The sequence below is a fragment of the Podarcis erhardii genome (assembly GCF_964252035.2).
Source record: "Podarcis erhardii genome assembly, chromosome: 3".
Classification (NCBI taxonomy): Eukaryota; Metazoa; Chordata; class Lepidosauria; order Squamata; family Lacertidae; genus Podarcis; species Podarcis erhardii.
This window is the reverse complement of record NC_138507.1, coordinates 68,796,412-68,807,966: the sequence shown is the minus strand read 5'-3', so window position 1 is coordinate 68,807,966 and position 11,555 is coordinate 68,796,412. Positions and strand designations below refer to the sequence as shown.

General features: G+C 41.2%; 1 protein-coding gene across 2 annotated transcripts in view; it reads left to right on the top strand.

Moving 5' to 3' along the window:
- Nucleotides 1-2,733: 2,733 nt before the first annotated feature.
- Nucleotides 2,734-11,555, top strand: part of NOX3 (NADPH oxidase 3) — a 29,701-nt gene continuing 20,879 nt past the window's right edge. Inside the window, exons 1-5 of one of the 2 annotated variants that reach the window (XM_081854351.1) lie at nt 2,734-2,837; nt 3,096-3,191; nt 3,942-4,052; nt 5,119-5,203; nt 11,324-11,469. In XM_081854351.1, the coding sequence (XP_081710477.1) occupies nt 2,793-2,837; nt 3,096-3,191; nt 3,942-4,052; nt 5,119-5,203; nt 11,324-11,469 (483 nt within the window). In that variant the 5' untranslated portion in view covers nt 2,734-2,792. The remainder of the gene's footprint in view (nt 2,838-3,095; nt 3,192-3,941; nt 4,053-5,118; nt 5,204-11,323; nt 11,470-11,555) is intronic. The other variant, XM_081854352.1, reaches the window with a different exon arrangement.

The following is an 11,555-nucleotide window of genomic DNA, read 5'->3' as shown; positions in this document are numbered from 1 at the left end:
TAATCCACTTTAATTGTGCAAACATCCATTTCCGTTATGTGACTGAATCCACTCCGTAAATTACAAACAGTTCAGAGGCGAGCACAGTCTCTGAAAAGTGGAATCATGGTTATAATTTTCTTATGTGTAGGTTGGGTTTTATTCTAAAATGAACGTGACTAGGCTCAGAAAATGTAAACAGTAGAATTGAAATCTAACAGCCAACTATTTAATAATTCTTTCCTCTGCCTACTTTTTGTTGCCACTCCTGTCTAATTGGACAGCTCTGTATATTCTCTGTAAATACACAGTAACCTCTGCTTACACTTTGTGTGTTATCTTTGGGCAGTTGCTTATATCAGATACAAAGGGGGTAAGTACCTCTCGCTGATATTAGTGGCAAGGTCACAGAGTATACCACCACTTCATTCATCTTTCACAATGGATATTAATTCATTTCATGTAAGAAAATGTACTCTACTATCTGCTGGATAATAATTTAAAGAAGCACTATCAGTTCATGCACTAGCACTGGCTTCTTTAAAAAAACAAGCATCTGGATCTGATGCACTTCAAAGCAGAATGCTACGCAGAACTAGTCTTCTTTGAAGTACAGCTACAAGCACAGACAAGTTTAGGAACCCAAATCAGTTTCTGAATCTGCTGTACTTGGAAAAAATCCCAGTCAGATGTCTTAAAAAAATAATACGCATTTTAGAAAATTGGTGTCTGAATCAGCTGTACTTCAAAGCAGAATGTCTCATACAGCTTTTTTTTCTTTTTGCTTTGAAGTATGACTAATTCAGATGCAGACTTACTTTCTTCCTTTTTTTTAGGATGAGGGAGCCGAAATTGGCATTCACCTTAGTCATGCTCTGGTCATTCTTCTTTGCTGCTTTGTCATTTTCTTTCGTCTTCAGCCAGTGTGAGAAAGGTGTAGTGTGCCATGCTGTAATAATAACCTGAATAATTTAGAACCACAGAATCATATCATTGTAGTTCTGGAAGGGACCCTGAGGGAGAGCCCCTGCAATGCAGTAATCTCAACTAAAGCACCCATGACAGATGGGCATTCAACCTCTGCTTGAAAACCTCCAAGGAAGGAGAGTCCACCACCTTCGGAGGGAATCTGTTCCACTGTCAAACAGCCCTTACATTCAGAAAGTTCTTCCTGATGTTTAGTCAGGAATCTTCTTTCTTCCTGGCATTTAGTACAAGAATCTTTTTTCTTGTAACTTGAATCCATTTGGTTTGGATTCTACCCTCCAGAGCAGGAGAAAACAAACATGCTCCATCATCCACATGACAGCCCTTTAGAAATTTGAAGTTGGCTATCATATATCCTCTCAGTTCCTTCTTTTCCAGGCTAAACAAACCCAGCTCCTTCAACTGTTCCTCATAAGGCTTGGTTTCCAGACCCCTCATCATCTTGGTCACCCTCCTCTAACACATATTCCACCTTGTCAATATCCTCCTTAAACTGTGGATTAAATTTGTTTATTATAAATTTATCTATATGCTACCATCCATGTGCATGGTGCTTTTCATAAAACAGATCTGATGGGTCCTTGCTTCCAAGAGGCCATATCATCTTAAAAGGCACAGAGGAAGGGGGTGGAGGAAAGGGTAAACAGGTGAAGAATATACAGTGGTACTTCGGGTTACATACGCTTCAGGTTATAGACGCTTCAGGTTACAGACTCCGCTAACCCAGAAATAGTACCTCGGGTTAAGAGCTTTGCTTCAGGATGAGAACAGAAATCGTGCTCCGGCGGTGCAGCAGCAGCGGGAGGCCCCATTAGCTAAAGTGGTGCTTCAGGTTAAGAACAGTTTCAGGTTAAGTACGGACCTCCGGAACGAATTAAGTTCTTAACCCAAGGTACCACTGTATTCTATTATACTTTGGCTTAGTTACAATAGGGTGTTGCATCTAGGGGGATAGGCTTCCTGGGAAAGGTGAGTTCTGAAGAGGAAATAAAGGAGAGCAGTTGGAGGATTCTTGGAGGAAGCTCCAGGCATAAGGGAAAGTGAGGGAGAATGGGCAAAAGATCTTTGGATGGTTGAGACTGGTTGAGCTGGGATCCATCAGGTTATGAGAGCAGAAAAATAGCAGGGTGGGGCCACGTCATGGAGGGTTTTGAAGGTAAGTAATATTAGTTTATGTAGAATCTGGCTGGAGCTATGAGAAATTCTAGACTGCGGGTGGAAGCTCTGCACAGCACCCATTGGATATTTTCCATATATCACACACACACATGTATATGCTAAATATTGCATTACTATTGTGAAAGAGCCACATCTTGGTGGTAGAGTAGAACACCTGTTTGGCATGCAGAATGTCCCAGGTTGAATCCCCTGCATTTCAGGTAGGACTGGGAAAAGTTCCCTATCTAAAACTCTGGAGAACAACTGCCAGTCAGTGTATACAATGTTGAACTAGACAGACCAGCTTCAGTCTATAAGACAGCTTCCTAATCTCCAGTGTTTGTAAGGGGTGGGTGGGTGGGGGAAATCTAGGGTGTATTTGAAACCTGTTGTTTGAAACTGGGTGGGTGGGGGATGGGATTCACTGATTCTAATAAACCTTTCATTTATTCCAAAATAATTTGGACAGAAACTGCCTATTAGATTAGTTTCTCACATCACAAACTATGTCCCCCTTGGAGATCGACATCTGGTAGGAAGTCCTTAATTAGAATATTCCTAGGCTGCTGCTCCAGAGAGCTGATTATGCAGCAAGAGGAAGATACAGAGAATTCAATTTGTATTACAAGGGAGTGAATTGTTGCTAGCACAGAACAGAGACAATCAAGATGGTGTATTGGATTTTGAATGAAAGCTTGTCAGTTCTGTTATTTGTAAGTATCTATTTCATAATCAAGCTGCTGGTTCTGATTCATTTTCTGATATTTCAAAGGAACTCTCCACTTTCCCCTAAATGTTTCATTTTTATCATTCACACAACTGATGCTCAAAAGTTTCATTCTGTTTAGAATTGGGTTCTTTTGACAAATACAACGCAGTTGTGAGATTTCTTAATTATACATTGCATTAGAAAAGAAAAAGAGAAAAAGAACATTGTAATTTATCTTCAATATATTTTCTATTTACTGTAGTTATTGTGGTTGGGAATGAACTTATACCTGTTTATTGACACATTCAACTGGTATGAAGAGGAAGATGCCTATCTTTATACTCGAGTTATGTTGGGTGTAAGTAAAAGTTTGTTAAATTCCCCTTTAACTATGTGCTTCTGTATTTTTATGTACCCTAAAGTCTCACTGATCTGCATGCCATTCTGCTTCGTGTTTTTTTCGTGTTTTTTGTAACCAAATGCCCCATAATTTTAAAACCAGCCTAACTGGTTGCTTTTTTTTAATCCCACTTGATTTGTTTTAGTTTTGCGATTTAGGAGTATACTGCATCCATATCTCATTCATTTTTGTTAGTCATAAACTGGATTGGAAAAAGAACTTGTCCATTGTTTCCTGAATCATGTATCTATAGTAATGCACCTCTTACCCAAGCAGAACCACTTACTGCAGGGACATCGTAATATTCCTGACTACCTAACATGGTATGATTTGTGACATTATACTACTACAGCCTTCCCTGATCCGGTGCTTTCCAGCTACTTTGTGACTACAACCTCCAATATTCTTGGCCATTGGCCATTATGACTGGGCTGATAGGAACTGTATATAGTCCAATGATGTCTGGGAGGCATGAGGACCAAAACGTTAAAAGTCTTGTTGCAGCATTAAGATTCCCAATCTTGCCTTCATCCATTTCACACACACACCAGGTCGCTTTACCCTGCTGTATGGCAGAATTGCCCTCCCTGGCTGTAAAATTGTGAAACATAAAATCAGATGGTAATTTGTCAGCTTTGGGGAGCTAAAACATTTCTTGTGCTTTTATTCATTTCATATGTGTAAAACATTTTGTCATTTTGTGTCTAGTCCACGCTTGCCTGGGCAAGAGCTTCTGCCACCTGCCTCAACTTTAACTGCCTGCTAATCCTCTTACCAGTTAGTAGAAACCTGGTTTCATTCTTAAGGGGAACAAGTTTTGTAAGTACTTTCCCCCCTATTGCACAAGTATTGCCTTTTAAACGATCATTGAAAAGGTTCACTGATAATGTTCTTGTTATAAATGCACATTTAAAAGAAACTGATAAAACTGTAGCATTTGACTGCTACTAGTGGATATTTATAGGAGTGTATTTTTCCATACACTCATCACAGTGTTGCAAATATAGCAATAATAATAATAATAATAATAATAATAATAATAATAATAATATCCCGCCCATCTGGCTGGGTTTCCCCAGCCACTCTGGGCGGCTTCCAACAGAATATTAAAATGCAATAGTCCGTCAAACATTAAAAGCTTCCCTAAACAGGGCTGCCTTCAGTTGTCTTCTAAAAGTCTGGTAGTTGTTTTTCTCTTTGACATCTGGTGGGAGGGTGTTCCACAGGGCGGGTGCCACTAGCGAGAAGGCCCTAGGTGATTTAGACTCATTCATTCTCTCTTCTTTTCTCCTCAGCTGATATAGCTGCAGGGAGGACATTGGAAGCTTTTGCTACTATTGTTGTTGTTTTTTAACCACCAGTTGTTTAGCATTATGCCCCAATCTGGACAAGCTTCAATTAGCTTTAACTATGGTTTACTTAAAGAAGCCTACTTCAGATATTGGATGGTGAAATTTGCTTGTTACAATAAACCACAGTCAAAATTAACTTGAGTTTTGCCTCTCAAAATGGCCTCTCAAAATTATCCAGGCTAACTTTGAGCAAGGAAATGAGGGGGACCATGCCATCAAACTTCTCCAAGGTGAGGAGAAACTGTAACACTTCTTCAGGAGTGTAGCTCACCATTATCAGTGAAAGCAGCACCATCTCCTTTTTCCCTAAGGGTTTTTTATCATTCTTGTAATGATAAACCATAGTTTATTATTGTAAGAGTGAGCATAGGTGAATCTTGGAATCACCTCTCAACATTGCTTCTGGCTGCAGTATTCCAGCTATGTTCAGTAAATTCTGGACTAGATAAACTGTATTTTATAATTATGTTTGCATGGAATTTCAAGTTCATAAAAATGATTTAAGATGCATATCTTTTCCCCTTTTCATCAAGTGTTGTGGAGGAGTCCTGAGGAGACAACTTGACAAAAGTGTCACATTTCACAAGACTATTGCATATGGAGTAGCTGTGAATGCAAGTAAGTTTTTTTAAAAAAACTTAATGCTTACAATGTAGGCTTCCTTGTTTTGTCTGGAGTAATATGAATTTGGAGTGCTAATCATGCAGTCTTAATGCAGGGAGGTCCAATGTGGAACTGACCCATGTGGGGACACTGAGGGCCGGGCTTGTATGTGTGGCCTGGCCCTGCTTTTAGCCACACTTTTTCAATCAAATCCCTGAATATTTGGAATTCAGGTGTGAACAAACAAATATAAAAAAATTTGGGGGGTTGGGGGTGGGATCTCTGAAGAACTCAACTTTCTACCCTTGGTATCCAGAGACACACTCAGTGTTCTCAAATATGTCTCCTTAGAATCTATTGTTTTCAATGAAACTCCCAAGTAAGAGTGCATTTTCCCTTCTCCCTGATAACAACACTTTCTGCTGTGATGGAGACCAGTTCTGTTATTTCAGGGATGGCTTACTGAGGGAGTGAATAAATGCAGTTGTTTTTTGGGAATAGGAAGAAGCTCTGTCTGGTATCACTTATGGTACCCCTATTATTGATTTGCAATTCTTACATATTTTAGTAGCAGGTGAGAATCAGTTTCCTTTATTTTTATCTAGTCATCAGATCATTATAAAACAAAGGTTTAATAGAATGAAAGTAACGCAAGGTAACACTGACTGAAGTTTAGATCCACCGAAACCCTACAGCATAAACAAGCTTAAAATGCCAACTAAGGCTTACTCAGAGTAGACCCACTGAAAGTAATGATCATGACTCAGTTAGGTCCATTCTCTTCAATGGGTCTACTCTTAGTAAAACTTAGTTGAATGCCACCCTGATTTTTCCTGCCCCTTTTTAAAAAAAGAAAGAAAATGGCCCTATTTTAACAAATATGAAAATGCAATATTAAATTGAAATAAAAATGAGATGAAACAAAATGAATCCATGCAAATCCAAATACAATTATGTAAAACCTAAATGGATAAAAGCATAAAACAAGACTTAAAATTCTGAATCTCCCTGGCAGGAGACAGCATTCTCTCAAGAAATTTCTCCTCTCATTAGTTACTAGAAAACGTGGAGTCTTCACAGGAGCCAGGAGCATTTGCTCTTCTCCAAACCATTCCAGTTTTCTACCAAGTTTTCTGCAGCTTTCTTTGCTACATCCAAGAAGCAACACAGATCCTTTGTTATGCAGAATGTGTGCCTTTGACCATTTAATTGCTGGGTCAGAGGGCTTACCCTTTTAAACAGGAGGATCTTATGGATAGGAGTGCCAAAGACCAAACACACACCTTTATGCTGCAATCAATTATTTAGTCAATAACAAGGTCTAAAACAGGGGTCAGCAAACTTTTTCAGCAGGGGGCTGGTCCACTGTCCCTCAGACCTTGTGGGGGCCTGGACTACATTTTGGGGGGGAAAAATGAACGAATTCCTATGCACCACAAATAACCCAGAGATGCATTTTAAATAAAAACACACATTTCTACTCATGTAAAAACACCAGGCAGGCCCCACAAATAACCCAGAGATGCATTTTAAATAAAATGGCATATTCTACTTATGTAAAAACACGCTGATTCCTGGACCATCGGCTGGCCGGATTTAGAAGGCAATTGGGCCGGATCCGGCCCCAGACCTTAGTTTGCCTACCCATGGTCTAAACATTATCCCTATCCGTTCATACTTACTCAAGCATACCTCCTCAGATGGCCAATCTGAGCAGAGCTGGTAAGAGGTCAGAGTTTGGCTGATGCACTCTGACCTCTGGACTTGTCTTCTTGATCTCCAAAATCCTAGGTGCACAAGTCCTTGCTTTATACTTTCCAGTTTTCATCAAACATGACAGAAGTTATGAGTGAGTAGTATTTGAGGTCATTTGATCTGGGGTCATCAGGGTAGTTTCCCAGACCCTCACATGTTGTTCCATCATATGCTGTTTTTCAGACAGACAGGTTACCACTCCCTGATCTTTTGAACTTTCAGGAGTCCTAAGACAACCAGAACACAGCCTTCTGTCTTGGCCTTCTTCCTGATCTTTTAACCTTAGGTCTCACATATTGGAAATAGCCACAGATTTTCAAAAGACCACTTGCTGTTAGCTGTTCGTGGTGTGTATTTTTGGCTTTCTTTCCTCCAGCAGATGTTCCCAGATGCCCTGTATAGTTCCCACCAACAATTCTTCCATACATTCACTAAGCACCCCCCCCCCCTATTTTTTAAAGACACATGTTACATTCTTTGATATACAGGCAACTCCCTGCTTACACACGTTCAACTCGCATACAACCGTGTATATGTGTGGTGTTGGGAAATGAATAAATAATTTGATTTAAACTGCAAAAAAGGTGTGAAACAGGCAAAAATGGCCCCGAAAGAGCACAAAAGCTGCGAAAATTGTGTGAAAAGAGTGGAGGGAAAGACTAGGAAGTGCTGCTGGTCTTTTAAAGGAAATTTTCACAGGGTTCCAGAGGTTTAGAAGGTGTTTACAATAATAATAATAATAATAATAATAATAATAATAATAATAATAATAATAATTTATTTGTACCCCACCCACTCTGGGCGGCTTCCACAGAAACCAAAAATACAGTAAAATCACACATTAAAAAGTTCCCTGAACAGGGCTGCCTTAAGATGTCTCCTGAATGTCAAGTAGTTGTTTATCGCTTTGACATCTGATGGGAGGGCGTTCCACAGGGCGGGCGCCACTACCGAGAAGGCCCTCTGCCTGGTTCCCTGTAGCTTTGCTTCTTGCAATGAGGGAACCGCCAGAAGGCCCTCGGCGCTGGATCTCAGCGTCCGGGCAGAACGATGGGGGTGGAGACACTCCTTCAGGTATACTGGGCCGAGGCCGTTTAGGGCTTTAAAGGTCAACACCATCACTTTGAATTGTGCTTGGAAACGTACTGGGAGCCAATGCAGCTCTTTCAAGACCGGTGTTATGTGGTCTCGGCGGCCGCCCCCAGTCACCAGTCTAGCTGCCGCATTCTGGATTAGTTGTAGTTTCCGGGTCACCTTCAAAGGTAGCCCCACGTAGAGCGCATTGCAGTAGTCCAAGCGGGAGATAACTAGAGCATGCACCACTCTGGCGAGACAGTCAGCGGGCAGGTAGGGACTCAGCCTGCGTACCAGGTGGAGTTGGTAGACAGCTGCCCTGGATACAGAATTGACCTGCGCCTCCATGGACAGCTGTGAGTCCAAAATGACTCCCAGGCTGCGCACCTGGTCCTTCAGGGGCACAGTTACCCAATTCAGGACCAGGGAATCCTCCACACCAGCCCGCCCCCTGTCCCCCCAAAACAGTACTTCTGTCTTGTCAGGATTCAACTTCAATCCATTAGCCGCCATCCATCCTCCAACCGCCTCCAGGCACTCACACAGGACCTTCACCGCCTTCACTGGTTCTGATTTGAAAGAGAGGTAGAGCTGGGTATCATCTGCATATTGATGGACACCCAGTCCAAACCCCCTGATGATCTCTCCCAGCGGCTTCATATAGATGTTAAAAAGAATGGGGGAGGGGACAGAACCCTGAGGCACCCCACAAGTGAGGGCCCAGGGGTCTGAACACTCATCCCCCCCCCCACTTTCTGAACACGGCCCAGGAGGAAGGAGTGAAACCACTGTATAACAGTGCCCACTGTATAACAGTTTACAAGCTTTTTAGATGCTGTTCCCCACTATACATGATTTCACATATATGTGTGGTACCTGCGATTGTAGCCTTCATGTAAGTGTGAAGTCGCCTGTACCCAACCATCAACTTAGATTCATTCCTTCTGCATACAATGCAGATCCAATGCAAAAGGGATGTCTAAATAATAAGATCAGTGGCTCAAGAGTTCTGCCCAACAGCTGTTGATACTCCCTTGCCTTCAAGAAGGACTGTGGAAGGGCTCCAAAATGGCACACTTCCCACCAGGATCAGTCAGCTGAATTTTTGTTCTGCTCAAAACCTCAAAAGAGCATGGAATGCAGAACACATTGCAGTGCTGTGTGGAGTTATATTTCTCTATCAGCCCAGCAACATACCACTTTTCTTTCAACATAATGGATTCCTGAAGAAAGCACAATTTCCCCCTTTTAATTAACAAGTCATTCCAGGAATAGAAATGTATTAATTGATCTTGTTTTAGTTTCCTCAAGGTATCAAACTAAAGGTGCATTAACTTTAAGTCCACCAAAGGGAGATTTCCTCCCAATACAAATAGCAGCTTCAGGAGAGAGATTTTCCTCCCAGCCGATGCCTGATTGACTGGGTCTGAAAATTGATACTTTGGCACACATTGGGCTTCTTCCACAAAGATGGGGAAACTACCCAGCCGTGTTTCTCATTCCTATGGAGGAAAACCCTACACATGTAGATGGTGCTCCCTTTAGACCAGCGGTTCTCAACCTGTGGGTCCCCAGATGTTGTTGGACTACAACTCTCATCATCCCTGAGCTCTGGCCTTGCTAGCTAGGGGTGATGGGAGTTGTAGTTCAACACCTGAGGACCCACAGGTTGAGAAAGGCTGCTTTAGACAGAGCTGGTTATGTGATGCATGGGAAACATTGTTGTTGAGAGCTTGATATTCCCCCCTAGTTTTTACACACATTTCTTGTCCACAGATACTGCTTAGGGCCTCTGCCTTGGGAGGAATGGAACAGGGATTTTATCTAACTATGTTTGAATGTATGCATTTATGATAAGACATGAAAGCTATTAATGGACTAGGAATAATTTACGGGATGGTGGCGATCACAGTATAGGAGAGGTGTAAATAAAGGGAGGCATTGGCAATCTATGCAGGTTAAGACATGGCTGTTAAATTCTGAGCACGGTAACTGTGAAATTAATAAATCTGAGTGTAAGAGATGCTTCTAAATGTTTTAGATAGTTTTAAACTGTTTAAAAATATGTTTTTGTTTTATTTTAAATTGTGCTATTTTAACATTTCAATGAATAGAATAGAATCCATATAATACAAGTTAGGAAACTGATTGTAATGGGTATGCTTAAGTACTTAATTAAAAGGTGACTAACTTCAGTGCAACTATTATCCCAGACAGGCATGCAGAAAGACAGAGAAGTGGCTTTTACTCTCTTGAATAAGTATGTGCACCAGTTCAATAAGAGCTGTATATGCTTCGCTGAGAACAAACACAGATTAGCCAAATGTATCAAGACATCTCTTTTGTTTGGCTCTTTCTCTACATTCTGAACTGATGGATAATGACCTGTAATTGCAGCTCATTTACTAACCCCCTCTCCATAAAACAATCCAGCAATGAGATAGATGGAAAATTATAGACTAGCGTGCAACAAAGTAATAATAGCACATATGAACTACTTATGTATGATCATAGACTTGGATTTATGGCCTGCTCTTCCATAGCTGCTGATGTGTGATGGGCATGTTTTGAATGTAAGAGATGCTCTATACACTACAATGGGCAAACACACACGTTTCTCCACAGTGCAAAAAAGTGGGGGCCTATGCATCTTCCACACAAAAAGGCTTCAATGTAAATTGAACAGCACGTTGCCTACAAGGGCAGCCTCATTCACAGAAGTGGGAAAGACAATGTTGTGTGCTTGTTCCTTTGCAATCCCATAGAAGTGAATGGGACAACAACTCTGGTGTTTTGAACCTATGGGAGTGAAACCAGGCCCCCGCATGCTTTCACAGGTTTTATATGATAAGGAGAGCTGTAGAAAAAGTGGAAAGATAAAAGTGAGAGAGGCTGAACCACCCCATGTTTGAACGCTATATATCACATATGAACTGAAACAGTATTATATTGATTTATAGTATAAATATGTATTCAGGGATAATATCAAGCTTTCATGGTTTATATTGTGACATTCTCTCTCTCTCTCTCACACACACACACACACGAGAGAGAGAGAGAGAGAGAGAGAGAGAATTGAATGCAAAAGGTAAACCAAGCTATGTTCTCAAGCACATAACTCATTACCTGACCATTGTTGGAAAAATATTTGTCATCACCATCATCAAGGCTGCCCAGCTCTATTCTGGGAATACATGTTTAGCCATCCATTGTTCACCCAATGACTCATCCTTGAAATAAGGATCTGTTTGCTTCCAATATTTCATATTATGGTCCTCACTTTATACAACTCTTTTCTTTTCAAAGCCATTCACATCATTGCACATTTGATCAACATAGAGCGATACCATCTTAGCCAGTCAAAACAAGCAGGAGAGTTAAGCAGTAAACTGTCAGGCATTGGCAAGAGCCCTAATGAATCCTACTTGAACCCAATCAGGAACTATGACATGGTAAGTTGGCATTTTGGGGATTGGCTGGTGTTTGTCATTGGACTGTTTCCTCTCCCTTGAAAATGCATGCGCGCTCTCTCTCTCTC